At 43.0% G+C, this 26,582-nt stretch overlaps 1 protein-coding gene across 25 annotated transcripts in view; it reads left to right on the forward strand.

Annotated features, from left to right (window-relative positions):
* The window catches only part of BCAS1 (brain enriched myelin associated protein 1), a 180,780-nt gene that overhangs the window by 56,094 nt on the left and 98,104 nt on the right, over nt 1-26,582 (forward strand). For all 25 annotated transcript variants that reach the window (XM_077253177.1, XM_077253187.1, XM_077253188.1 and 22 more), the window contains exon 4: nt 17,309-17,853. In XM_077253177.1, the coding sequence (XP_077109292.1) occupies nt 17,309-17,853 (545 nt within the window). The remainder of the gene's footprint in view (nt 1-17,308; nt 17,854-26,582) is intronic.

Genomic DNA, 26,582 nt, shown 5'->3' on the forward strand with positions numbered 1-26,582 from the left:
AAACTGTTGAGGAAGGTGCAGGAGGCGAGGAAGAAGTGGAGGACGAACTGGCGCTGGGCATGGAAGACTCATCAGATGAGGGAGACCTTGATCAAATTTCTGTTGTGCGAGGTTGGGGGGAGAGGGCAGATGAAGGAAGCATGATTCTCACCTCACCACCACCAAGACAACAAGGACTTGGTCCTCCTGGATGTGCAAGACACATGAGTGCCTTCATGCTGCACTACCTGCAACATGACCCTCAGATTGTCAGAATCCGAAGTAATTCCGACTACTGGGTTGCCATACTCTTAGATCCCCGGTACAAAAGCAAATTTGGCGAAATAATTCCTGCCATAGAAAGGGATTCACGCATGCAGGAGTATCAGCAGAGACTGTTACAGAACCTAACATCTGCTTTTCCACAAAACACCAGTGGTGCATGTAGTCAATCTCTGATTTCTAATTTGCCAACCGTGGGACTATCGAGTCATCACTCTAACCGTAACAGTAACATCGTATCTGGTGGTAACAGCAATTTTTTCCAATCGTTTCAAGATTTTTTTAGACCATCCTTTGCAAGGCCACAGGAGACAAAAAGTCTGACGCATAGCCAACGCCTAGAGAGAATGGTACAAGAGTATCTCCAAGTTAACATCGATGCCATGACTGTGGAACTGGACCCTTGCTCATTTTGGGCTTCGAATCTTGAAAAATGGCCTGAGCTCGCCACCCACGCCTTGGAGATCTTGTCGTGCTCCGCAGCCAGCGTTCTCTCTGAAAGTGTGTTCAGCGCTGCTGGTGGTGTGCTGACAGATAAGCGCACGTGGCTGTCCAGTGACAATGTAGACAGACTAACGTTCATCAAGATGAACAAATCCTGGATCTGCAAGGACTTTTCTACCCCTGTGTCATCTTGGGGAGAATAAAAGCTTGATGATTTTTGAAAATCACCTCACCAACCGTTTTAAAAAACTCTGGCGAAATTGATGCCACTTAAGTGGTGTCTGTGGCCGAATGTTTTGAAAAAATGGAGACTCTTTTATTTAGTCCCCTTGCTAAGTTTTACATGACGTTGCCATCATCAATTCCAGGTGGGTGGGGTCGTCTGCAGAGTTGTTTACTCATACTATGGCCTGGGATTCAGAGGTCTGCTCCAAAGCTTCAGTGTCTGCTAGTCTGCAGAGTAGCCCAGCCACCCACCGCCTGTTTACCTAAGTACTATTTTTAACGGCATCTGGCCCAGGTAATCCTTTTGGGCCTAGTAGAATTTAGTGCTACTCAGCAGTGTACCCCACTCATGAAGCAAGCTAGATCGCCTGTTTACCTAACTACTATATTGTAATGGCATCTAGCCCAGGAAATCCTATTGGGCCTAGTAGAATTTGGTGCTACTCAGCAGAGTACCCCACCCATGAAGCAAGCTACACCGCCTTCTTTCTTTCTCAATCTAACCCCTCGGCTCTGGGGTGTCCACTCTCCCTCCAGCTCTCTCCTTCTCACAGGTGGACTATCGCGTGTTTTCACACTGTGGCGAATCTTTTGGGCCCAGGCATAAGAAGTCGTCGAGGTAATGGATAATATGTGCCGCCTTACAAACGTCCATGACGACACATTCGAGGAAGCAACTAAACGCCTCAAATAGTGAGCAGGATATGTAGCACCCCATGGGCAAACAGCGATCTATGCAGTATGCTCCTTCACAGAAGCAGCCCAATGGGAGGACACTATTCAGAGGCACAGGTAGTAACTGGAACGCCCCCTCAATGTCTGTTTTGGCCATTAGGGTGCCCCTTACCAACTTCTTGACCCGCCTGATTGCCTCAAAGGAGGTACAGTACATAGTACTGTACTTGGTTCCGCGTCGATGTTGTCGTTTACTGACCTGCCCCTTGGATATGACAAATGGTGGACTAGTCTGAATGTATTGGGTTCATTTTTTGGCACAACTCCCAATGGGGGCACCACTACGTCTTCTAAGGAAAGTGTTCTGAATGGACCCGTCCCTGTTCGACGAACTGAACCGAACCCGAACACTAGAGAGGTGGCTCATCTCTAGTTATCAGGTCAAAATCACCAGGGTATGTAAGCTGTTGATCAGGGTCATTTGGATGTTTTGGGTTGTCATTATGATTTAAAAAGAGAAAACACAGTAGTTTGACAATAAATGGCTTTACCCAACCACTAACCATGAGTGGAGAAAAAGGTTTGGTGTTATCATTCATATTCTCTGAAAAAAAGGCCAAGAAAGTAAAAAATTCTGCCTGGGTATGTAAACTTTTGAGCACAACTGTAAATACAGGTGCTTCTCACAAAGTTAGAATATCATCAAAAAGTTAATTTCAGTTCTTCAATACAAAAAGGGAAACTCATATATTATATAGAGCCATTACAAACAGAGTGATCTACAGTATTTCAATTGTTTATTTCTGTTAATGTTGATTGTTATGGCTTATAGCTAATGAAAACTCAAAAGTCATTTTCTCAATAAATTAGAAAATTTAACAAAAAACACCCGCAAAGACTTCCTAAGCGTTTAATAAGGTCCCTTAGTCTGTTTCAGTAGGCTCTACCATCATGGGGAAGACTGTTGACTTGACAGATATCCAGAAGGCAATCATTGACTCACTCCACAAGGAAAGTAAATGTTGCATTTCATTTGGAAATCAAGGTTCCAGAGTCTTGAGGAAGAGTGGAGAGGCACACAACCCAAGCTGCTTGTGGTTTAGTGTGAAGTTTCCACGATCAGTGATGGTTTGGTGAGCCATGTCATCTACTGGTGTAGGTCCACTGTGTTTTATCAGGACCAAAGTCAGCACAGCCATCTACCAGGAAATTTTAGAGTACTTCATGCTTCTCTCTGGCAACAAGCTTTTTGAAGATGGAAATTTAATTCTCCCGCAATACTTGGCCCCTGTCCACACTGCCAAAAGTACCAATACCTGGTTTAAAAACAACAGTTTCCCTGTGCTTGATTGGCCAGCAAACTCATCTGACATTAACCCCATAGAGAATCTATGGAGTATTGTCAAGAAGTAGACGAGAGACACCAGACCCAACAATGCTAATGAGCTGAAGGCTGCTATCAAAGCAACCTGGGCTTCCATAACACCTCAGCAGTGCCACAGGCTGATGGCCTCCCTGCTACGCCACATTGATGCAGTAATTGATGTAAAAGGGGCCCCGGCCAAGTATTGAGTACATTTACTGAACATACATTTCAGTAGGCCAACATTTTGAATTTTAAAATCATTTTTCAAGTTGGTGTTATAAAGTATTCTAATTTACTGAGATACTGACTTTTGGGTTTTCATTGGCAGTAAGCCATAATCATCAACATTAACAGAAATAAACACTTGAAATAGATCACTCTGTTTGTAATGACTGATGATATTGTAATTTTGTGAGAAGCACCTGTACCTCTGTACAGCCAATGCCAGCTCCACAACAACAAAAAGAACTACTTGTTGCTACCACCAATCGTTTATATACAGTGGGTACGGAAAGTATTCAGTCCCCTTTAAATTTTTCACTCGGCATGGATAGGACTACTGGTTCTCATTGAAGGAAACATGAATGCGGCCAAGTACAGAGATATCCTTTATGAAAACCTCTTCCAGGGTGTTCTGGACCTCAGACTTAGCTGAAGGTTCACCTTCCAACAAGACAAAGACCCTAAGCACACAGCTAAAAAAAAAAAGTATGTCTTCAGAACCACTCTGTGACCATTCTTGACTGGCTCAGCGAGAGTCCTGACCTAAACCCAATTGATCATCTCTGGAGAGACCTGAAAATAGCTGTCCACCAACATTCACCATTCAACCTGACGGAACTGGAAAGGATCTGCAAGGAAGAATGGCAGAGGATCCCCAAATCCAGGTGTGAAAAACTTGTTGCATCATTCTCAAGAAGACTCATGGCTGTACTAGCTCAAAAGGGTGCTTCTACTCAATACTGAGCAGGGGGTCTGAATACTTATGACCATGTGATCTTTCAGTTTTTGTTTTTTAATAAATGTGCAATAATTACTACTTTTCTGTTTTATTTCCGTCAAGATGGGGTGCAGGGTGTACATGATTGAGGAAAAAAAATTAACCTTTTCGAAATTACCAAATGGCTGCAATGAAACAAAGAGTGAAAAATTTAAAGGGGCCTGAATACTTTCCGTACCCATTGTATGTTGATTGGACACCCGTTACAGGTAGCGTATAGTTTCAGGGGTGCGGTTTACAAAGCAAGAGGAACAGAGCTATTAAATTTTATATTTTATCCAGAAAGATAGGCAGTGTTTATCAAAAATATAGACAAAATGGGAACAAAACAAGTACATAAATTAAAAAGGAATAATGAAAGAAAACTATTAAACTTAGTCACAGAAATGGCTCAGAGCTCAGTGAAGAGAAGCACTTCTATTGAGAAAATGGGCAGAACCCACAGTGAACTATGTATTTCAAGGAATGACAAGGACCACAACCCAACTTCTGCTTTTTATTAGCACCAAGTTGCGTACACACACCTCCTCTTGATGAGCTCATGTGGTGGCGGATTGTGGGATGTGCTGAGTCTGTTAGAATTTTAGGAGATCCCCAACTTACAGGATATCTTTACCCTTGGGAATTCCAGGTGATATATACTTAGTCATCATATTTTTTATTGTGATTTTTACCTTTACATAGAGACCAAGCATGAGCTGGATAGCCTCCTCTATTGTAGGGATTCAAAAGTCAGCCTGGGGATCACAATTCTCCTACTTGGGACAAAGGAGCCCCTGCTTCTTAAAAATTAAAATCTTAGTCTCTATGTCTTGATCCCACAATAGACCTCTTTGGTAATTACCTGTCCACCTCAGGAGGTCTCCTGCCTCAAAAGGAGCTTAAATCTTGAGCTTTATATGTTTTAATTCATTTTTCTTTTTCTTCCTTCCCCATATGTTCAATGTAAAAGCCTCCTTCAGGAGGCTGAATTGTCAGTTCCTCACCCTTCTCTAGAGATGTCTGTATGGATTTTAATTGTTTCTCTATGACAACCTTAAACATGGGCAGGACAAAATTGTTGGCGCCCTCACCTTAATATTTGGTTGCCCACCCTTTAGAATATATAACTGCAATCAAACGCTTCTTATAAGCATCAACTAGCTTTTGCAAACTACTCCAGGTCTATCATATTTGTAGGATACCTCCTCAAAACAGCAATTTTAAGGGTGTTCAATGGCATTTAGATCCAGACTCATTGCTGGTCACCTCAGAAATCTCTAGCGTTTTGTTTCAATTTATTTCTGAATGTAGTTACTGTGTTCTTTTCTTTGTAAGCTTCATTCCGTTTTTGGTAAACAATAGAATGATGTACTTTAACAAAAATCTCTATCTTGGTCTCATCTGTCTGCAAGATGCTTTCCCAGAAGGATTTTGGCTTTCTCACATACATTTTGGCAAACTGCAGTTTAGCGTTTTTATGTCGCTGTGTCAGCAGTGACGTTCTCCTGTGTCTCATGCCATAGCATTTTATTTAATTTAAATGTCGATGGATAGTTCGTGCTGATACTGATGCAACCTGAGCCTGCAGGATAGCTTGAATTTCTTTGAAACTTGATTGGGACTGCTTATCTACCATCTGAACTTTCCTGCTTTGCAACCTTTCATTAATGTTTCTCTGCTGTCCAAGTCCAGGGAGATTAGCTATAGTGCCATTTGTTGTAAACTTCTCGGTTATGTGGCGCACAATGGACAAAGGAACGTCAAGATATCTAGAGATGGACTTGTGACCTTGAGATTGTTGATACTGTTCAACAATTTTGGTTCTCAAGTCCTTAGTCAGTTCTTTTCTCCTCTTTCTGTTCTCTATGCTAGGTGTGGCGCACACAGACACACAATGCAAAGATTGAGTCAACATCCCGTATTTTTTATCTGGTTTCAGGTGTGATTTTCATATTGCAAGTGGTTGTATCATTTGTTTAGGTCCTTGGCTCAAGCTGAGAGCCGCTGGATTTACCATTTAAAAACAGTTACTCCAGCGGGTCTCAATGAAAGCTTTGGTTCCTCCTTGTAATACGAGTCCTTTTCACGTTTTTTAGGGGGGGTGAAGGGGTCTATCAAGACTGATACAACCACTTGTAAGTTTGCCATAAAGCCTTACAGGCTTTGGTATAGGAATTTGGTATCTTAGTTCCAATGCCCAGGTAGGCTTATTCACATATACTCCTCTGCAGCTTACACCTGAGTTAGGCGTTAGTCAGCCTCTGATGTTTAGCCAGAAAATGTGGTGATATATTAATCTGTATACTGTTGGCATTGGAATAATCTGTTTATCTTGAGGATTCTGGTCTACCCAGTTAGTATATACTGACAGATTTATACAGCATATTGTGCAAGTGGGTTGTGGTTTTGGCACTATGCACTTTATCTGACCAGTCTGCTTTTCCCTATATTCTGCTTAGCAACCTCTATATTTTAATAATTTGTATTTTAATTTTATTCGAATAAGATGATAATTTTAGAACTATACTCTATGAACCTTCAGCACTTTTCTTTTCAGTATTTTGATATCCAGTTCATGAGTTTTTATCCGATATATTGATTTTGGACATTTTTGTTTATTACATAAAATAACACATAAGTAGGGATGAGTGGACTTACTGAAGTTCAGGTTCTTGTACCCTAAGTTTAGGAACTTTACCAAACTTGATTCAGAATCCAAGTGAAAGCAATGAGTACCCGAACATCGGAGCTGGAAAATTGTTTCTCCCTACTTTCTCTGGAACGCCGAACAGTTTTTGTCCGGTGCTAAACGCCGAACACTTCCGGGAGAGGCATTTAGCACCAAACAAAATGTTTAGAGGGTACTTGTAAAGACAATAAAGACATTGCAGAATAATACATAACTAGGGATGAGTGTACTTGAGGAAGTTCGGGATCTGGTACTCTACCCAAACTTTATTCCAAATTTCGATTTTGGTCCCAGAACTGTACCAGAACTTGAGCCAGAACTCAAACTCCATTGAAAACAATGATGACTCGAAAAAAGATATGGAAAACGCTCTCTCTGATCTGTGTTTGGCGTTTAGCACTCTTTCTTGTCCATCTTCATCTTTGAGCACCGAACAATAACTGTCTGGTATGAACCCCGAACTTTTGAGTTTGGGTTCACTCATCTCTACAGATAACTAGTGATGGACGAAACTGAACAGTAAATTTCGGGGGCCGTACCAAACACCTAGTGTCTGTTCACGGACCCTGAACACCAACTTCTCCAGGAAGTTCGTGTTAATGTTCGGGTTCAGTAGCCCGAACATCGAATGTTTCCTACCCTGTCATCTGTGTGGCATCGTGAGAAACACTGGCTCTGATTGGTGGTAAGTTTGATATCGCCGGTCAGAGTGCTGAGGTTCCCATGCCGTCATACAGATCACAGTGTGTGAGCCGGCAGTTCTGACCGGCAGTAAAAAGGTTAGAGAGTATGACGCTGCTCATCATATGCCTGCTATCGCTCTTAGTGAGAAGTGATTGTGCAGCCCTAAGCTGTTAGTGTTAGCTTAGCCAGTTATCAAAAATAGAGGGTTCCCCACGCCATTTTTAAAAATTATTTAAATAATTTTAAAAAATAACATAGGGTCCCCCCAATTTTAACGACCAGTCAAGCTAAAGTAGGAAGCATGGGGCTAGTATTCTTAGACTGGGAAGTAGCATTGGATATTGCCCACCCCCCAAGCCTAAAAATAGCAACCCGCAGCCACCCCATCTATCTATTAGATGCACCAATTCTGGTGCTTTGCCCATCACTTGCCTTGGTGCTGTGGCAAGTGAGGTAGTAGTTGTTGGGTTGATGTCCGCTTTGTAATGTCAGCGGACATCAAAGACACAATAATAATATAGTCCTTTATTTGAAATAAACCCCCCACCCTCTTTTACTCATTTATTTAAAAAAACACCATATTCCTTTTCTATCCTTTCAAGGCTGCGGTTATCCCGGATGCTTGCCCACCTTTTTCTACCATACTTTTTCCTTCCACGCAACTTTCTATTAATATGCTTGGACACAGCACTCTGTGAACAGCCAGCTTCTTTAGCAATGACATTTTGTGGCTTACCCTCCTTGTGGAGTGTCAATGACTGCCTTCTGGACATCTGCCAAGTCAGGAGTCTTCCCAGTGATTATGGAGCATATTGAAACTGACTAAGGGACATTTCTAAACTCTTAGGCCGGTTTCACACGTCAGTGGCTTCGGTACGTGAGGTGACAGTTTCCTCACGTACCGGAGCCACTGACACACGTAGACACATTAAAATCAATGCATCTGTGCAGATGTCATTGATTTTTTGCGGACCGTGTCTCCGTGTGCCAAACACAGAGACATGTCAGTGTTCGTGGGAGCGCACATATTACACGGACCCATTAAAGTCAATGGGTCCGTGTAAAACACGTACCGCACACGGACGTTCTCCGTGTGCCGTGCAGGAGACAGCGCTCCAGTAAACGCTGTCCCCCCCACATGGTGCTGAAGCCGCGATTCATATCTTCTGTGCAGCAGCATTTGCTGTAAAGAAGATATGAATAATCCATTTTTTTAGTGGTATTTCGTGTTTAAAATAAAGCTCCATGTCCCCACCCCCTGTGCGCCCCCCCCCCGCTGTTCTGAAAATACTCACCCGGCTCCCTCGTTGGCTGTCGCTGCTTCCTGTCCTGGCCGCACCTTCTACTGTATGCGGTCACGTGGGGCCGCTCATTTACAGTAATGAATATGCGGCTCCACCCCTATGGGAGGTGGAGCCGTATATTCATGACTGTAATCGGCGGCCCCACGTGACCGCATACAGCAAACGCTGCTGCACAGAAGATATGAATCGCGGCTTCAGCACGATGCAGGGGACAGCGCTAAACTTTAGCGCTGTCTCCGGCACGGTGCGTGTGGTACCCAGTGGGCACACGGGAGGCACACGTGTGCCACACTGATGTGTCACAGAAACGCAGGGGCACACGGACACGGATAATTCTGGTACCGTTTTTTTCCGGTACCGGAATTATCTGGACGTGTGGGACAGGCCTTAGGAAGCCTTTGCAGATTTTTGTTTAATTAGTCTAATTTACTGAGAGATAACTTTGGGGTTTTCATTGGCTGTAAGCCATAATCATCAACATTAACAGAAATAAACACTTGAAATAGATCACTCTGTTTGTAATGACTCTATATAATATATGAGTTTCACTTATTGTATTGAAGAACTGAAATAAACTTTTTGATGATATTCCAATTTTGTGAGAGGCACTTGTATATACATGGTGGTCCAAAAGTAGGTGGACCAAAAGTAGGTGGACGGAAAAAAAAACATTTATTTTGATTTATATATAAAATTATATTTACTAACACAAGCATAACATTGACAATTACCTTTTATACTGAACAATAACACAAAAGCCCTTAAATTTTATCAACGTAGGTGCTCAAACTGTTTTCCATCACAATTTGTACAGCTTTGAAGTCTTACGCTTACACAAACATTTTTTCACAAGTCTCTTTGGGCATTAATTTCTTGAAATGCATCTCTTATGTAATTTTTCAAATCACTGACACTTTTCGGTTTTTGACTATAAACTTTGTCCTTGAGTACTCCCCAAAAGAAAAAATCCATTTGAGTCAAGTCTAGTGAACATGCTGGCCAATCAAGTGGGCCTCTTCGGCTAATCCATTTTACCATTAAACACAATTATGTCTGTTAATATGGCCAGATAATTTGAAAGAAAAAACCTGATGTGTGAAAGTAGCCTAAGGGTATGTTTCCACGTTCAGAAAACGCTGCGTGTTTGACGCTGTGCAGAGCCACAGCGTCAAACACGCAGCGTCCAGATGTTACAGCATAGTGGAGCTGATTTTATCAAAATCCCATCTCCACTATGTGTGGTAACACGCACCCGGCGGCCCTGCGATTCCGGACATGCTGCGCGTCTTTTTAGATTGCAGCATGTCCGTATACCTTGCAGCGACGCTGCGCCGCCGCAAGGTATATCACAGGGCCCTATGTGTGGGGTGCGATGATGCCGGATGTGTGCAATGAACACATCCGGCATCATCGCGTCACAGAAGGGGGCGGGGCTTAGGGCGGAGCGGGTTTGACGCTCCGTCCAAACCGCCAGCCATCCTGAAAGTGGACACATACCCTTAACCAACAGAGGGACTTTGACAACCTGAACTTTGAGGAAAGGTATTTGCATCTGAAATATATTAGAAAATTACTGGTTACCAATATTCTTTTAGGCCTTATTTATCCAAAACTGGATTGTCCGTCTAATTTAAGTCAATTGGGTCCAGTCAGATGTGCATAAACTTCCTATGCGGTGCCATCACCACTTGTCACTGTCATCAGAATCGCAAGAGTTATGTGTATCATGGCTGCCGGGAATTCCAGCTCTGGACTCAGAAACTCACATAACATTGCACATTGCCGGCGTCTCAGAATTCATCCCTGATGGCTACAGATGTAAACTGTATGTCATGGCTGTCGGGCCACTGTTGATCCACTGTACCTGACAGCATCAGGTTATTATTCTCAGCTTTTGAGCAGATGCAGAATTTATCAGGGGTGAGGCTTTGTCATTTTTTCAATATGTCAACATTCCTGTGTATATACAGGGCGTGTGCAGAGAGCTGAGAGCGACAACTTTACCGATACCATAACATGGCTCCCATTCCATATAAACAGATCACTGACTGACAGCAGGGAAAGAAAATTAGGATATTTTGCCATAAGATGTCAATTTATATTAGATATTGCACCACCTTTTGTAGCTATAAGGCTATGTCCACACTAGGCGTTTTTTCAGTGTTTTTTTTTCTGCAGCAAATTCTGCTCTCTTGGCAGTAAAGAAGCTGCAAAAAGAAAGGAGGTTTTGCTTGTTTTTTCTTGCGTTTTTTTGCTGCGTTTTTGTCATGCTACATTTGTCTCTTGTGCATGCTGATAAAGTTTAGTGAACAAAAAATCTGATTCTACTTCATCTGGTTTTGGCACAAAACACGCAGCAAAACCTCATACATGCATTTTTTGCAGAGTTTTTTTCACCACCTTTTACTTTCAATGGGTGAAAAACGCTGAAAAAAAGCTGAAAGTGACATGTTCTATTCTTCAAAGACCAAGCAAAGCACAAAATACTGACACAAAAAACAAGGTGTGTGCAAGAGATTTCTGAAATCTCATAGACTTTGCTGGTACTGTAAAACACAGCTGAAAATTTGCATGAAAAAGCTGAAAAAAGGCATAGTGTGAACATAGCCTAAGAATGATAGAAGTTTCCTTATATTTCAACAGCCATACTAATGCACAAAGTTGAAGGAATTCTGCCACCTAAATAATGTATATTCATACAGAGAAACCAAACCACATAGGTACAGTGCTTGTATGGATTTTATAGGCGCTAAATCCCCTACAACACTGTATAGTCCATTTAAAATACATTTTTTGGGTGACAGACTCCCTTTAAAGCCGCACACTACTGCAATGCCTACATACATAATATAATTAGTATTGAATAACGTTTCAGAATCTATGAATAATAGACTTGGCACTCAATTGAGTGCCAAGTCTATTATTCATTCATTGACGGGTTGGAAACCTTACTTGAGCACCACCCAGGAGCCTCGAGTGCCGTGTGTAATTTTTGTTTCAGAATCTATGTTCCCCCTGAGGACACATCCACCTTTTATAGCTGCTGGAACATATCTCTGCGAAACTCACCGATCACATGAACCTGTAGCTCAGAGAAGCATTTGTGTGCTTTTGATGGGTGTAAGACATAATGCTACTGCAGCGCCCCAGAGTCCTGGTCGTTGCAGTAATGTCATTCTTCCACCAGGGGGAGTGATATTACGTCTGAAGGCAATAAAGGAGATCTCTTCACCAGGTAAATACAATGCATGCAACATGTTCACACTCCAGACCAGAGGGGGGAGCTCTAAGCCTGTTTAAGGTGAACTCCCCTATATAACATCCTGATCTGGAGGGAAAGAGAGTTCAGAGTAGAGTACCTGTCAGGACGACAGAGGAAGAGGAGCTCTGTGGCATGAAGTGCTGCAACTCCTGGGAAAAGACGCTAAGAGTGGACATATCGCAGAGAGTGTGCAGGAAAGCAGAGCACAGGAGAGGAATATCAGAGGGAGATCAGCCAGGAGCAAGCTGCTTCCTTCTGAGGCACAAGAATCCGGTGGCCAGCATACAGGGAGTAAGGATCTCTGTGCTTTACTTCAGAGACTGGCAGGACAGTTAATTCCACGTTAGCTGCCCGACCATGTACCCAGGAGGCACGGTGGCAAATTGTGGGGGCCGGGGCGTGGTAGAGTCCCTGTAAAAAGCCTCAGGCCACCAGTCATACGGGTTTGTCCTATCCATACCATCTGGGGGACAGAGAGAAAGAGACTTAACATCCAGAATAGTTGTGAGGACCTTACCGAGAAGCTCAGCAGGGAGGTACTACAACACCCAGGCGCTAGAGGAAGGCTACTGATTTCCACCTGGATAAGGGGACTCTGGATTTGCCTTCGGACCGGCCGGACCCTGCCTACCCTGTGGTCCGTGCCCTGGACTGTGGATGCTGAAGCCTTCAGTAAAGGTAAAGAGACTGCGACCTTGTGTCCTCGTTCTTCACTGCGCCTCACACCATCCACCATCTACACACTGGGAAGCCCTGGGGATGCACTTCACCTGTGGGAAGGTATACCATCTAGCTGCCATAACATCACCCCAGCGGACCCCTAAGCAGCGTCGGTCACCCTGACCGAATACCACAGGTGGCGTCACAAACATTTCCCCTTTAAAGACCTTCCCCTTATTTTACAACGGACGTTCCCCTAGGGCCACGGACTGGGTCAGCCACCATGACATCCCCACAGAATACTGAAAGACCCGGTACCGAGTACCCCGCCGCCCTTGGGGGCGCTCCACTACTACCAGATATTTCTGGCGGTAGATTATCACCAGGGAAAACAAACAGATTGAGTGTTTATATCCAAACTGCCCAATTCTTCTCCCCTCAGACATCATCTTTCTAGGAAAAGTCAGGCCTCTATATACATCTAATGGTCTTTTGGATCCTTCCGAAAGTGACAGGTTTGGCCAACTTTAATCTTTGACTCTATGGAGCCTTTAGACAGCAGGAGAGTGGATGATTTCATGATATTGACTACCTGCAGACTACCATTTCCCTATGCATAACTAACTACATATCCTGAAGTGACGGACAAGCAAGGGCGACATCAGGAGAACATTTCACCACTTTTTACACTCTAAAATGGATAACTTGTGAGAAATTGAATGATTAAAACATAGTTATTCTTTTTTTATTTCTCCTCTCAATTGCAGAGATATTGACTTCTTATGTATAAGAATTTATGCTAATTTCTCCTTCAGTCAAGGGGGCATTAACAGAGATTCTTCTATGAGGTATTTACATTTTCCCCTGTATCACTTTGCTCACTCATAAGAAGTCAGTGTCATACGGGGGGGAGGGTAATAGAAAATGCCTTCAGAAAAGCTCAGAACCAACATTTTTAATGTGATCTCGTAAGACTGATGTTTCTTACCTGATCACATGGAGATCTCCACACTACTGATTCTTATTGACATTATCAACCCTGAAAAAGAAGGATAACTGCACTGCAATGTCATTAAATACAATGCTGGGGATATATACCAGGTATGAGGAAATACCAGTGGTAGCTCTAAAGTGTTGTTTGTGACATGTTGCAGCTCTCCTCTGCCGGTGCGGTCATGTCATTACATTATGAATGACATGACTGCTGTGGGAGACTAGAGCTGCAGCTTCTAAAAAGTGTGTCACATACAATGAAATTAATCTTTTCCAGGTATTGGGGCATTATTCCTGTTACCTGGGATAAATCCACAGCATTGTATGTAAAGACATTAAAGTGCAGCTATGTACCTTACTGTGCAGACTGAGGGTTCAATGTCCACCAGAAGGTGCATATTAAATGCTGAAGATCTTCAAGCCTGAACTCCAAGATGTACACCTCTACTGAGCCAAAATCACTAGAAAAGTTGGGTATAATATTCTCAAAGCCATATAAATAAGCCACATAAGTTTTTTTATTCTGTTCTCTAGTGTTTACCTGCCCAGGTCTCAGAACTGGGCAGGTAAGCACTGCAGTCCTTTTGTGCTGTATTAATTCCTCATTTTGTGGTTTTTCTATTCTGTTCTCTGCACCGATGAAACAAAGCTGAAATTTTTCTAGCCATTGGATCAGCTACATTTCTGGAGTAGAAAGAATTACTGTAATCATTTGAAGCAGTAAACCATGCTAGTAGATTGTTGATGCCTACAGTGAAGCATGCTGGTGGATTGGTGTTGTCTATTATGCAGCATGGTGGTGGCTTGGTGATGCCTTGTGTGAAGAACGGCGGTGATTCTTTGGAGCTGCTTTGCATCCTCTTCTCTGAAAAGCTGCAGCATGTGAAGATAGATTAAATCAAGTATCTGGAAACCCCAAGTTTCAGCTTCCTTACGAAAAAAATGACATTTTCTAAAATGTCATTTTTTTCGTAAGGAAGCTGAAGCTTGGGTGTCATTGGACCCTATAAGGCCATGTGCACATGTTGAGTATTTGGTGAGTTTTTTAATCCCAGTATGTGTAAGCCAAAACCAGGAGTGGAGCAGTCAGAAGAAAAGTATAATAGAAACACATGCACTACTTGTGCACTTTTTACCCACTCCTGGTTTTGGCTTACAAATACTGATGTAAAAAACTCACCAAATACTCAATGTCGTTTTACAGGACAATGAACCCAAGCGTACATAAGTCCACCAAGGATTAGTTTGAGAAGAAGTCCTGGAAGATCCTGCAGTGACCATCAAAAATTTCACTGGAACACCATAGAAAATCTCTGGTGGGATCTGAAGAAGATGGATGCCATATGATAATTCAAACCTAAGAATATTAGTGATCTGGAGGCCATTGCCAATGAGGAATGAGCTAATTTTCCTCAGGAATGCTGCCAGAAGCTGGTGTCTGCTTATATATCATGTTTCTAGCTAGTTATAGCAGCTGAGGGTGCTCTTCTAAGCACTAAAGACACTTGTCAAGAAGGGGTGAATCATTCTGAGCCTGCCGTAGTCAGGAAAAATAGCATTTTGTCATGAATTTGGAGAAGCCACTTATTATATTAGTTATGTTATGATCATTATATTCATTAAGGTGATTTAGTAAGTATGCCATATTTTACATTAAATTGTGTTTGTGTGATTGGTTTGTCGCAAACAACCAAAAAGTTTGTATATTTCGCTAATAAATGTAATTCAGTGGGGATTGAATAATTTTGATAGCAGCTGTATGTAAAGTACTACTCAGGTCCTTGGGAATTCTCGGGTTCTTGGCAATTATCCTTTCAGACTTTACTGTCTCCTCCCTGATTAAAGATTTCCATCCACCTTATTATTTAATCACATTACGGACACTATCTGTGTAGGGAAATATGCACACACTCATATATTTGGTAACTGGGTGTCTATACGCAGTGGCAGTGACTAAGTGCAGATAAACTATCACCATTATGTGTTAGCGGTCTGGAGATCAGCCAGGGGCAAACAGTATCTGTCATATTCTTACTCATTCATTAATTTCTAGACACCAGTGTGGAAAACAATAATTAATATCCCTTTCTCTTCCACCAACAATGATGTTATGTAGTGGAAGAAAGGGGCGATTTCTGTGAGTGAAAAGTATTGAGGTACTGACCTGGGACTAATGTCACTGTACCCACATAATTCAAGATACCATGTAGTAATAGACTGCAATAACAGATCCAGACGGAGTCCACCAATGCTTAACCCCATCGTCTACAACAAGTGCATGTGGGATCTTTATGCTGCTTTATCTGTTGAGCAATTGTGACTCAAGCCACCCTTAGTTCATACTGTACAGCAGTGTAACGAGAGTTAATTGGTCCTTAAGGCTCCTTGTCCTAAGGGTAGGGTGACACCACTGTTTTTTCTGAAAAAATGGTCTGATTATTCTGATCAGTCTTTGACCAGAGTTTGATCAGAGTTCGATGAGAGTGGCATCAGTTTTTCTTAGACGTGGAGAGAAAAAAAAAGTTTCACCATTCTGTCAGTCCATTTTTTTTCAGGTACCGATAGACTTGCATTTCCAATTTTGATCCAACGCTCGCATCAAAATCGGACATGTTTCTTAGGCCGGCGTCACACTGGCATATTGCATCCGATGCGAGAGCATCGGATGCGATATGCTAATGACACTCGGCTCTTGCTCGCAGCAGAGCAGGAGCCGAGTGTCATGCGTCTGTGCTCCGATTCTCTCGCACAGGGAGGATCGGAGCACAGCTGCGGAGGAGGCGGAGAAATGAATTTCTCCATCTCCTCCATTGCTGGGGTCCGCTTATAACGCACGTCACTCGGATGATATCCAAGTGATGTGCGTTGTCTCACTCGCACCCATAGGCTTATATGGGTGCGAGTGAGCCGAGAGTTTTCCTCGGTCCGAGACAATCGCAGCATGCTGCAATTGTCTCGGACCGAGGAAAACGGCAGACAAAAAGTCGGCTGCTGGGAGCTGCCCCATAGCTTAACATTGGTCCGAGTGCAATGCGATTTTTTTATCGCATTGTACTCGGCCGTTTAAAACGCCAGTGTGACGCCGACCTTATCCTCCCCACGGACCACTCGATCCGAGGAAAAAAAATCGGACTTCTGCACATAACCATAGAATAACATAGGTATGATTGTTATATGTGAAAACCATGGATAGCACTCATCTAAGCAAATCAGTCGTGGGACTTTCTGCTCAGTCTAAGGACACGTTCACACGTTCAGTATTTGGTCAGTATTTTACCTCAGTATTTGTAAGCCAAAATCTGGAGTGAAACAATCAGAGGAAAAGTATAGCAGAAACAAGTCACCACTTCTGTATTTTTCACTCACTCCGGGTTTTGGCTTACAAATACTGAGGTAAAATACTGACCAAATACTGATAGTGTGAATATGTCCTAAGTGCAGCAGTTACCTGATCATTTGATAATTGTAGTTTTTACTTTTTTGTCTATCCATTCCATACATTAACTTCCTCCTGATCTTGTGCTCATACACAGCAGCCAGTCTGAAAAAAACACAGAGCTTCAGGGTAATGCAAAGAGAGCCTCTTATGAGATAGTAAGTGGATTTCAGACTACCTTTGTCTGCACTAGACAATGCAGATGGAATCACTAGGTAATATGTTATGTTTAAAAAAATGTAACCGCCATTTTTCTTTTAGGATAGTCCTCTGAAGTTATTCACAGACATGATTACAAATCATGCATTGTTATTTTCCTTTTTATAGTGAGCACCAAACAAGTGGTTCAACAAGAAAGCATGATCACTTCTTCCCAAAAAACTATTGTCTTAAGTCCTATCTCCAATGGATCTGTCACTAACCCACCTCCTCCAGCGGCCAAGTCTAAGTTCAGACTAACCATCTCACGCCCTTCCCCTGGGCGCACAAGTTTTCAGCCCAATGGTCCAGAAGATGTTGGCTCTGTGAAACCAGAAATAACTTTACAAGAGTCACCAGTAGTGCAAACCCAACTAATGACACCCATAGGTCCTGACAACGCAGTGAAGAAGAACGTTGGTGGCGTTCAAAGTCAGACTCCCCCTTTGGTGGTGACAACCCCAGAAGCCTCGTTATTTGCAACAAACCCCACAGAAGAAGAAATGGCCCCCACAAAACCTAAAGAAGTTAGCATTTTCAACAGGATATTCAAGATAGAGAAGATGCAGTCTACTCCGCAGCCTGAGGTGACAATAAACGAACCGGTGCTCATTCCTGTGGATTCAACTGCAGCATTACAAAGTTCTCCACCGAGTGATGATCTCCAGCCTCAGGTGAGATACATATGATAACTTACAATTATTGCCTAACAATTTTATATAGGTTGTAATGATGATGACTATCTACAATTGCAATTTTCACAATGGCCACTATGACTTTTTTTGACTCATACTTCCTGTTTTTTCAAGAAGAGTTTTCAGCAGGCCCCTTATCATCGGAGGCAGGATTACTATGACAGATAATACCTCTATGCACACCTAATAACACAGGATCTATCAATCATAATAGGCGATGTCACATCTCTCCCAGCTTTCCCTTCCTTCACATTGGCCTTTGTACAGGCTCATTAGATACTTCAATATAAAATATAGGGTTGGGAAGTTAGACTAAAAAAGCTCCAGTAGCCAGAGCGAAAATTACAAGATTTCTATTTTTATTTTTAATACAGATTATGCTATGTAAAAAAGGAAAAAAAACATTAACAAAGTTAAAAAAAAATTGAACACAAAACCCATTTAATCAATTTTCTCATGATTCTCTTTCAGAAAAATGATGGAGATTCACCAGACATCAACCAATTAATTTTTGGTCTATAATGCAGTTATACTAATGTACATTAATAAATGAATCTGTGATGTCCAGTGGATTTCTTCCATTTTGAAGAAGCAGCTTTGTACATTCTCCCAACATTGTCTCTTCCTATCAACAAGAGCAATCCTACCTTCGTCCACTGTGATCTGATCCAGGGATGCTGAAGCTACATGGTCTCATGTTCCTATGCTGATCACAGATATACCTTTTCAAAGAACAGTACCTAGGGCAAAAAGCCAATTTTGTCGGTGAAAAGCTGAATTCAACCAGGCATTTTCCCTGTTGTGCCACCTTTGTGGACATGTAATATTTTATGGTACTCATTTGGACAAATGACCACTCATATCCACTTGAGTCCAGCAGGGCAGGAGCCACTTGAACAGCATGTTAAACCATTTTGACTCATAAAGGGGGGTGTCATCTGGACAGGGATTATCTCTAAATAACAGTCTGTATATATGCTCCCTATTATACCATATAGACATCACAAAGGGGAGGTACCAACTTAAGACACCCGTCTATAAGCCTCTTCTTAGATACTATAAATGTAATACTGAATAGCTCATGCTGAAAGGATCCCAATCGCTATGGTTTGCCCACTCTACTCAGCAGATCCTGCTGGATTAACCCTGCATGCTCTACCGACTCTTGACAGTATCGCCTTAAGAACCTTCCTCCCAAGTTTACATACCCCTTTATAAAGATTAACCGTCATTGTATTTTTATTTTTTATAAATCAATAGTACACATGAAAATAAAAAAACTTTGTAATATATATCATAAGTGAAATCCACTTGTTTCTCCTCCTGGACTGATCTTTCATTCTCAAAATTCTTAATTCACTGGTAAAATCTGTCTTCATTGAATACAGATGACAGTTGGTGGTTATCATGAAGACCAGCTGCTCAGGGCACACGTGTGTCAGATGTTTCTATAAAGGGGAAAAAATAAAGAAAGCTCTTACAGATTGAGATTGATGACTAATTCTTTGCAGAAGAGTCACCACAGAAATTTGGATAGTTCTACAATCTTAGTTATTCTCCTGGAATCTGGCAATAATTTTTTCTGGACGAAATATTATAAAGAGTCTCATCTGCACCCCTCACCCCTGCCCCTCATCATGTAAGAGGAGGTTGGCTAATTGTATGCAAAAAAAGAGGAGTGCCGGACATAATTCTAATTGATGTTATATTTTCCCACAGGAACCTCCTGCTGAAATAATATGAGCACCATATTTTTACCATCCTTGACACTCCAAACACGACTATGATATACCCATCATTCGGGTTGCTGTTACATTTCTGTGGTATCCCAAGGCCAAAAATCCAGGCATTTGGAAGCATGGAAGAAATTATGTCCTCGCTTATAGATATGTCCATGGATTTTGTTGACAGCATGGCATGAAAATATTACACTTCTAGAGTGCCATATGATGTCCCTGGTATGGATTGGAGATGTCCAGTCTACCTTAGAGGCAATTATCTTCCCTGCATATATTAGCATTTCCTTGCTAAGTTGCTAGCAAGGAAACACACAAGGAGCATCTGGTCTCCATGTACACTGGTTGACTCCTCGCTAATTTAATTAACTACTCACAGAGTAGATGCTGCTAGGTGTCCAGTGATATCGGATTTTTATTTATCTAAATCCATAACACAATCTATTATGGTGCTCACAATGTTCTATACAACACTGTAACTGTTGTTTTAGGAGAACTTACAGCAGAATGTCTGTGTCTGCCTCTAGTTCCTCCTTCCTCCTCACCCACAGGATTTTAAAAGCACCAAGTGTCATCTTCTATCTCAGTAAGGCTACTTTCACACTAGCGTCGGGAACAACCCGTCGCTGTGCGTCGGGCCGACGTTCCCGACGCTAGCGTGGTCTCCGTCGCACAACGGGGGCAGCGGATGCACTTTTCCCACGCATCCGCTGCCCCATTGTGAGGTGCGGGGAAGTGCGGGGAGGTGGGGGCGGAGTTCCGGCCGCGCATGCGCGGTCGGAAAAAGCGGACCGTCGGGAGCAAAAAACGTTACATGTAACGTTTTTTTCTCCCGACGGTCCGCTACCACACGCCCAAGCGTCGCAAAACGGACACGACGTTTGGCAATGTGTCGCAAATGCGTCGCTAATGTTAGTCTATGACGAAAAAACGTATCCAGCAAGAACTTTTGCTGGATGCGTATTTTCGGCAAAACGACGCATTTGCGACGTATTGCAGTTAACGCTAGTGTGAAAGTAGCCTAAAGGGAAAATCTGTCTTCTCGAAGTACAAATTTTACCCATGAATTGAGTGAAAGATCAGTTCAGGAAGAGAAGGAAGCTGATTAGTGATGAGTAGTGTTGAGCATTCCGATGCCGCAAGTATCGGGTATCGGCCGATATTTGCTGCATCGGAATTCCGATACCGAGTTCCAATATTTTTGTGATATCGGAAATCGGAATCGGAAGTTCCCAGTGTATGGTTCCCAGGGTCTGGAGGAGAGGAGACTCTCCTTCAGACCCTGGGATCCATATTCATGTAAAAAATAAAGAATTAAAATAACAAATATGGATATACTCACCCGTCCGGCGGCCCCTGGACCTTACCGATTGTAACCGGCAGCCTCCATTCCTAAGAATGAGGAGTTTAGGACCTGCGATGACGTCGCGGCTTGTGATTGGTCGCGTGAGCGGTCACATGAGCGGTCACGCGACCAATCACAAGCCGCGACGTCATCGAAGGTCCTAAACTCCTCATTCTTAGGAACGGAGGCTGCCGGTTACATCGGTAAGGTCCAGGGGCCGCCGGAGGGGTGAGTATATCCATATTTTTTATTTTAATTCTTTATTTTTTACATGAATATGGATCCCAGGGCCTGAAGGAGAGTTTTCGCTCCTTCAGACCCTGGGAACCATCCAGGATAGCTTCCGATACTTGTGTCCCATTGACTTGCATTGGTATCGGGTATCGGCGATATCCGATATTTTTTGGATATCGGCCGATCCCATCCGATACCGATACCTTTGAGTATCAGAAGGTATTGCTCAACACTAGTGATGAGCGAATATACTCAGTACTCGAGATTTACCTGAGCACGCTCGGGTGTTCTCCGAGTATTTGTAAGTACCCGGAGATTTAGTTTTCAGCGCCACAGCTGAATGATTTACATCTGTTAGCCAGCATAAGTACATGTGGGGGTTGCCTGGTTGCGAGGGATTCCCCACATGTACTTATGCTGGCTAACAGATGTAAATCATTCAGCTGTGGCGCTGAAAACTAAATCTCTGAGTACTTACAAATACTCGGAGGACACCCGAGCGTGCTCGGGAAATCTTGAGTGCTGAGTATATTCGCTCATCACTAAAGCTGATTTCGCTGATGAGATAAATTACACAGTTTATTATTTTCAATTGTGTTATTGATTTATTAAATCAAAATTAAAGTGACAGCTGTTGTTTATGTTGTCCATACACACAAGATAACCGTAGTTTGATGGTTGAGCAACCATTGAACAAATGATTGTTATGCTGATGTAGTCATACACATTTTAGTTAGGATGTTACAAGTTGTTCAACGTGGCCATACATGGTGTGATGAACTAAAGTTTTTTTCTGATAATATTCTTTCAATAAAAGATTGTTCCTTGACAAACAATCTTTCATTTGACTTTCAACTAAGAATATCAGTCATCTTATTTCATACGATACTAGTCTGTCATTGGTTCTTAGGTTTCACCAGTAGAAAGATTGTCTAACGGGCACTTTCAGGGGTTTTTAATCATTGCCATATCCATCCAAGAATGACCACAAAACCTTGTAGCAGTGCTCCCTACCCTGATTATTATGCTAGCTTATATAGTACCAATATATTCCACAACATAGAGTAAAAATAATAGTATGCTTATGACTAAGGGCGGGCTGTGGAGACACGGGGGGGTCAGTGGGCGCCCAGGTTCGCTAGTCGGAACCACATGGACCAGGGAACATCTGCCTAACGCCTGCTCTCCCATTAATGTGGGCATAATGCTACTCAGACAAACAGGGTGATGGTAAAACAGTGGCAATGCTTTATTGAACCACAAAACAGACAGATAACACATAGAACAGTCCCAGCAAAATTCCACAAGATGGTGCACATTAGGGTACTGTCACACTCTGCAACTTTCCAACGATCACGACCAGCGATACGACCTGGCCGTGATCGTTGGAAAGCCGTTGTGTGGTCGCTGGAGAGCTGTCACACAGACAGCTCTCCAGCGACCAACGATGCCGAAGTCCCCGGGTAACCATGGTAAACATCGGGTTACTAAGCGCAGGGCCGCGCTTAGTAACCCGATGTTTACCCTGGTTACCAGCGTAAAAGTAAAAAAAAAAAAACGTACATACTCACATTCCGGTGTCCTTCAGGTCCCTTGCCGTCTGCTTCCCGCTCTGACTGAGTGCCGCCGTAAAGTGAAAGCAGATCACAGCGGTGACGTCACCGCTGTGATCTGCTCTTACTTTCCGGCCGGCAGTCAGTCAGAGTGGGAAGCAGACGGCAAGGGACCTGAAGGACACCGGAATGTGAGTATGTACGGTTTATTTTTTTCTACTTTTACGCTGGTAACCACGGTAAACATCGGGTTACTAAGCGCGGCCCTGCGCTTAGTAACCCGATGTTTACCCTGGTTACAAGCGAACGCATCGCTGGATCGCTATCACACACAACGATCCAGCGATGACAGCGGGAGATCCAGCGACGAAATAAAGTTTCAAACGATCTGCTACGACGTACGATTCTCAGCGGGGTCCATGATCGCAGTAGCGTGTCAGACACTGCGATATCGTATGGATATCGCTGGAACATCACGGATCGTACCGTCGTAGCGATCAAAGTGCCACTGTGTGACAGTTCCCTTACAGAGTCTCACCCTTCCGCTGACCTGCTGGGATAATGGCAGATGTTACGTCAGAGCTCCAAGGGTCGGCTACCCCACCTGTGGTACATACACAGAGAGGAGGTAATGACAAGGGTAGGAAGATGACAGTCCATTGAGTCCATACAAGGTTCAAGTCCAGTTGACACGAGAGTCACAACCTGGCTCATCCAAACATCTCCATGGAGCCAGGCGACCAGCGGGTCCCAATCCTGGCTTTCTCCAAATGTATTCATGATTCAGTGATTGTCAATGGAGCAGATCTGTATCCTTGAAACCAGAGCTGAAAACCCCTAGGTTGCATTCTGTAGCATGATAGATCCGAGTCCCTCGTGATGGAGCCATGATGTAAAATGGCTGCTGTTCTGTCTCTGGTCCTTTGGATGTTTGGCGAAATCTCTGGCTGTCTCTCTCTCTCTTAGTCTCTCTGTCTCTGAGTCTCTTTATACAGAGGTATGTAACCTATTTTTAGATTTACCCAGTGTCCTTATGTCCTCCCTCACAGTTATGGGGAAGAATGGTGATGACCAAGTTGCCTTGTTTGATTATGTAATCTATTTGCATAGATTTTCCTCCTCTGTTTTAAAAATCAACAAACTATCTGGGCTCGACAATGTATAATTAGCATATCAGTAGACCTCACTATTCATCAAGGATAAGAGCACACTATGTTATATTAAATCAGCTTACAAGTCAATATTCCATGCCTACACAAACAAAAGTCTGTTTTCTTGACCAATCAGAAATCAACACTTAAATCCAAAAGCCAACATACAGATAAAAAGTCAGTTCTTCTTGGTTTGCTAAACATAGTCGTCTGGGTAATTAAGATATAATCTGGTTTCTTCACATGGGCGATACGCCAGAATGCATCAAGGTTTTTTAAGTGTGTTTTTTTCCATGGAGGTACCTGTTTTAAAGGAATGCTAAATAATGGATTTTTTTCTCTCGATGCAATGGTTTGCCGACTTTTCCCTTCAAGCTTTAATATGTTCCACAGAGCTTTACAGATATTGTCTCCATTGGGGCTCGCAATGTAAATTCCCTATCAGTAGGTTTTTGGCTTATGGGAGGAAACTGGATTACCTGGAAGAAACCCATGCAAACCCTACATGTTTGCAAATGTTGCCGTTGGTGGGATTTGATCCTGAGAACCTGAGAACTCAACTCTGTAAGGCAATGGTGCTAACCACTGAGCCACCCTGCTGCATATTTGCATGCGCAAGGGTATGTTTCCACAGTCAGGAATGGCTCAGTATTTGCTCAGGATTTGACGCAGGTAAAGTCTACACCAAATCTGCATCTGAGGTCACTGGCAGGTCACCTGCATTTTTTTGTGTTTTTTACCTGCGTTTTTGATGTGTTTTTTCCACATGCGATTTTTTTGTCACTTGAAATAAAGCTCATTGAAAGCTGACTTCTGGGAAGGAAAAAAATGTGATTTCCTGTTTGCAGATATATTGGGATATGTTTCCACGGTCAGTAAACCCTGAGGGTTGGACGCTGCATACATCTGCAGCGTCCAACCCACAGCACCCAGCTGTTACAGTATAGTGGGTGGGATTTCAAGAAATCCCATGCCCACTATGTGTGCACCAATGCCCGGTGCTCACCCACAGAGACGGACATGCGGAGCATCTTTCCAGACTGCAGTATGTTAATTTATGTAGTGGAGACGCTCCGTCTCTGCTGCGGAATTTACCCAAACACTTTCATTAGATGCGGTAAAACCACATTATCTTCCTAGTCACATGCGTATTAAGTGCGGTAACGCAGCTTACTATGCATGTGTACTAATTTACATAATGGTGAATCTTGTGACACAGACGGACGTACATGACACAGAAAGTGGAGGAAAGCAAAGATGAGAGGTCTCCTCCTTTTTAATAAATAAATAATAATTTTTAAAAAATAGTGTGGGGTCCCCCCATATATGTTAACCAGCCAAGGATATTGGTACTGGTATTTCAGGCGGGTAATTAACCAATATCCATGAACCTTACCAGCTGGATAACACCAGGCCACAGCAGTCTGCTTACCTTGGATGGTTAGCAAAAATTGTGAGATCCCCTCCAAAAAAAACAGCGTGGGGTCCCCCCATATTTGTTAACCAGCCAGAGTAAAGCAGACTACTGGGGCTGGTGTTTCAGGCTGGTAAGTATCCAATATCCATGAACCTTACCAGCCTGATAATACCAGGCCACAGCAGTCTGCTTACCTTGGATGGTTAGCAAAAATAGTGGGATCCCCTCCAAAAAAAAATGGCATGGAGTCCCCCTAATTTTGTTAACAAGCCAAGGAAAAAGCAGACAGCTGCAGCCTGGTATTCTTAGGCTGGCAAGGCCCATGGATTTTGGCCCTCACCAGCCTAAAAATAGCAGCCCGCAGCCGCCCCACAACTGGCACATCCAAAGATACATCAATTGTGGCACTTTACCTGGCTCTTCCCACTTGCCCTATAGTGGTGGCAAGTGGGGTAATATTTGTGGGTTGATGTCACCTTTGTATTGTCCGGTGACATAAAGCCCACAGATTAGTAATGGAAAGGCGTCTTTAAGACACCTATCCATTACTAATCCTATAGTTATATGGTCAATAAAGACATGGCCAGAATAAAATCCTTTAATAATCTTAATTAACCATACTTACAACATCACCGAATCCCCGATGCCCTCGATCTCCTGCAAAAAAATAAAATAATAAATCAACACAAATACTCCCAGTCCTACGTAGTCCAATTACCGAGTGTCCCACGACGAGTCCAGCTCTGCTACATCTGGATGCCTTTGGCTGAACAGGGACATTATGCCACCATCCACCCTGACATCCAGAAACAGCAGAGCTTGTAGATGACCACCAGAGATTACTCGGTCTCTGGCGGTCACCTGCACTGCAGTTCTCACAATTAGCTGATCAGCTGACCATGAGAACTTTGCTAGTGATCGGAGATAACCTCAGTGGTCACGTGCACAGCAGTTCTCGCGGTCAGCTGATCATCGCGAGAACTGCAGTGGAAGGGAACTTCCGGCTAAAACAAGGTAAAACATTATTTAAATTACTACACATGCATAGTAAGCTGCGTTTCCGCACTTACTAAGCATGTGACTATAAAGATGATGTGGTTTTACTGCATCTAATGATAGTCTATGGGAAATTTATGTTGCGGAGACTGAGGGTCTCTGCAACATAAATAGACATGCTGCAGTCTGGAAAGACACGCCACATGTCTGTTTACGCAGGGAGCCAAGGGCATCTTTTAGCGCATAGTGGAGATGGGATTTCTTGAAATCATGAAA

This window comes from Ranitomeya variabilis, chromosome 4 (assembly GCF_051348905.1).
Source record: "Ranitomeya variabilis isolate aRanVar5 chromosome 4, aRanVar5.hap1, whole genome shotgun sequence".
NCBI lineage: Eukaryota > Metazoa > Chordata > Amphibia > Anura > Dendrobatidae > Ranitomeya > Ranitomeya variabilis.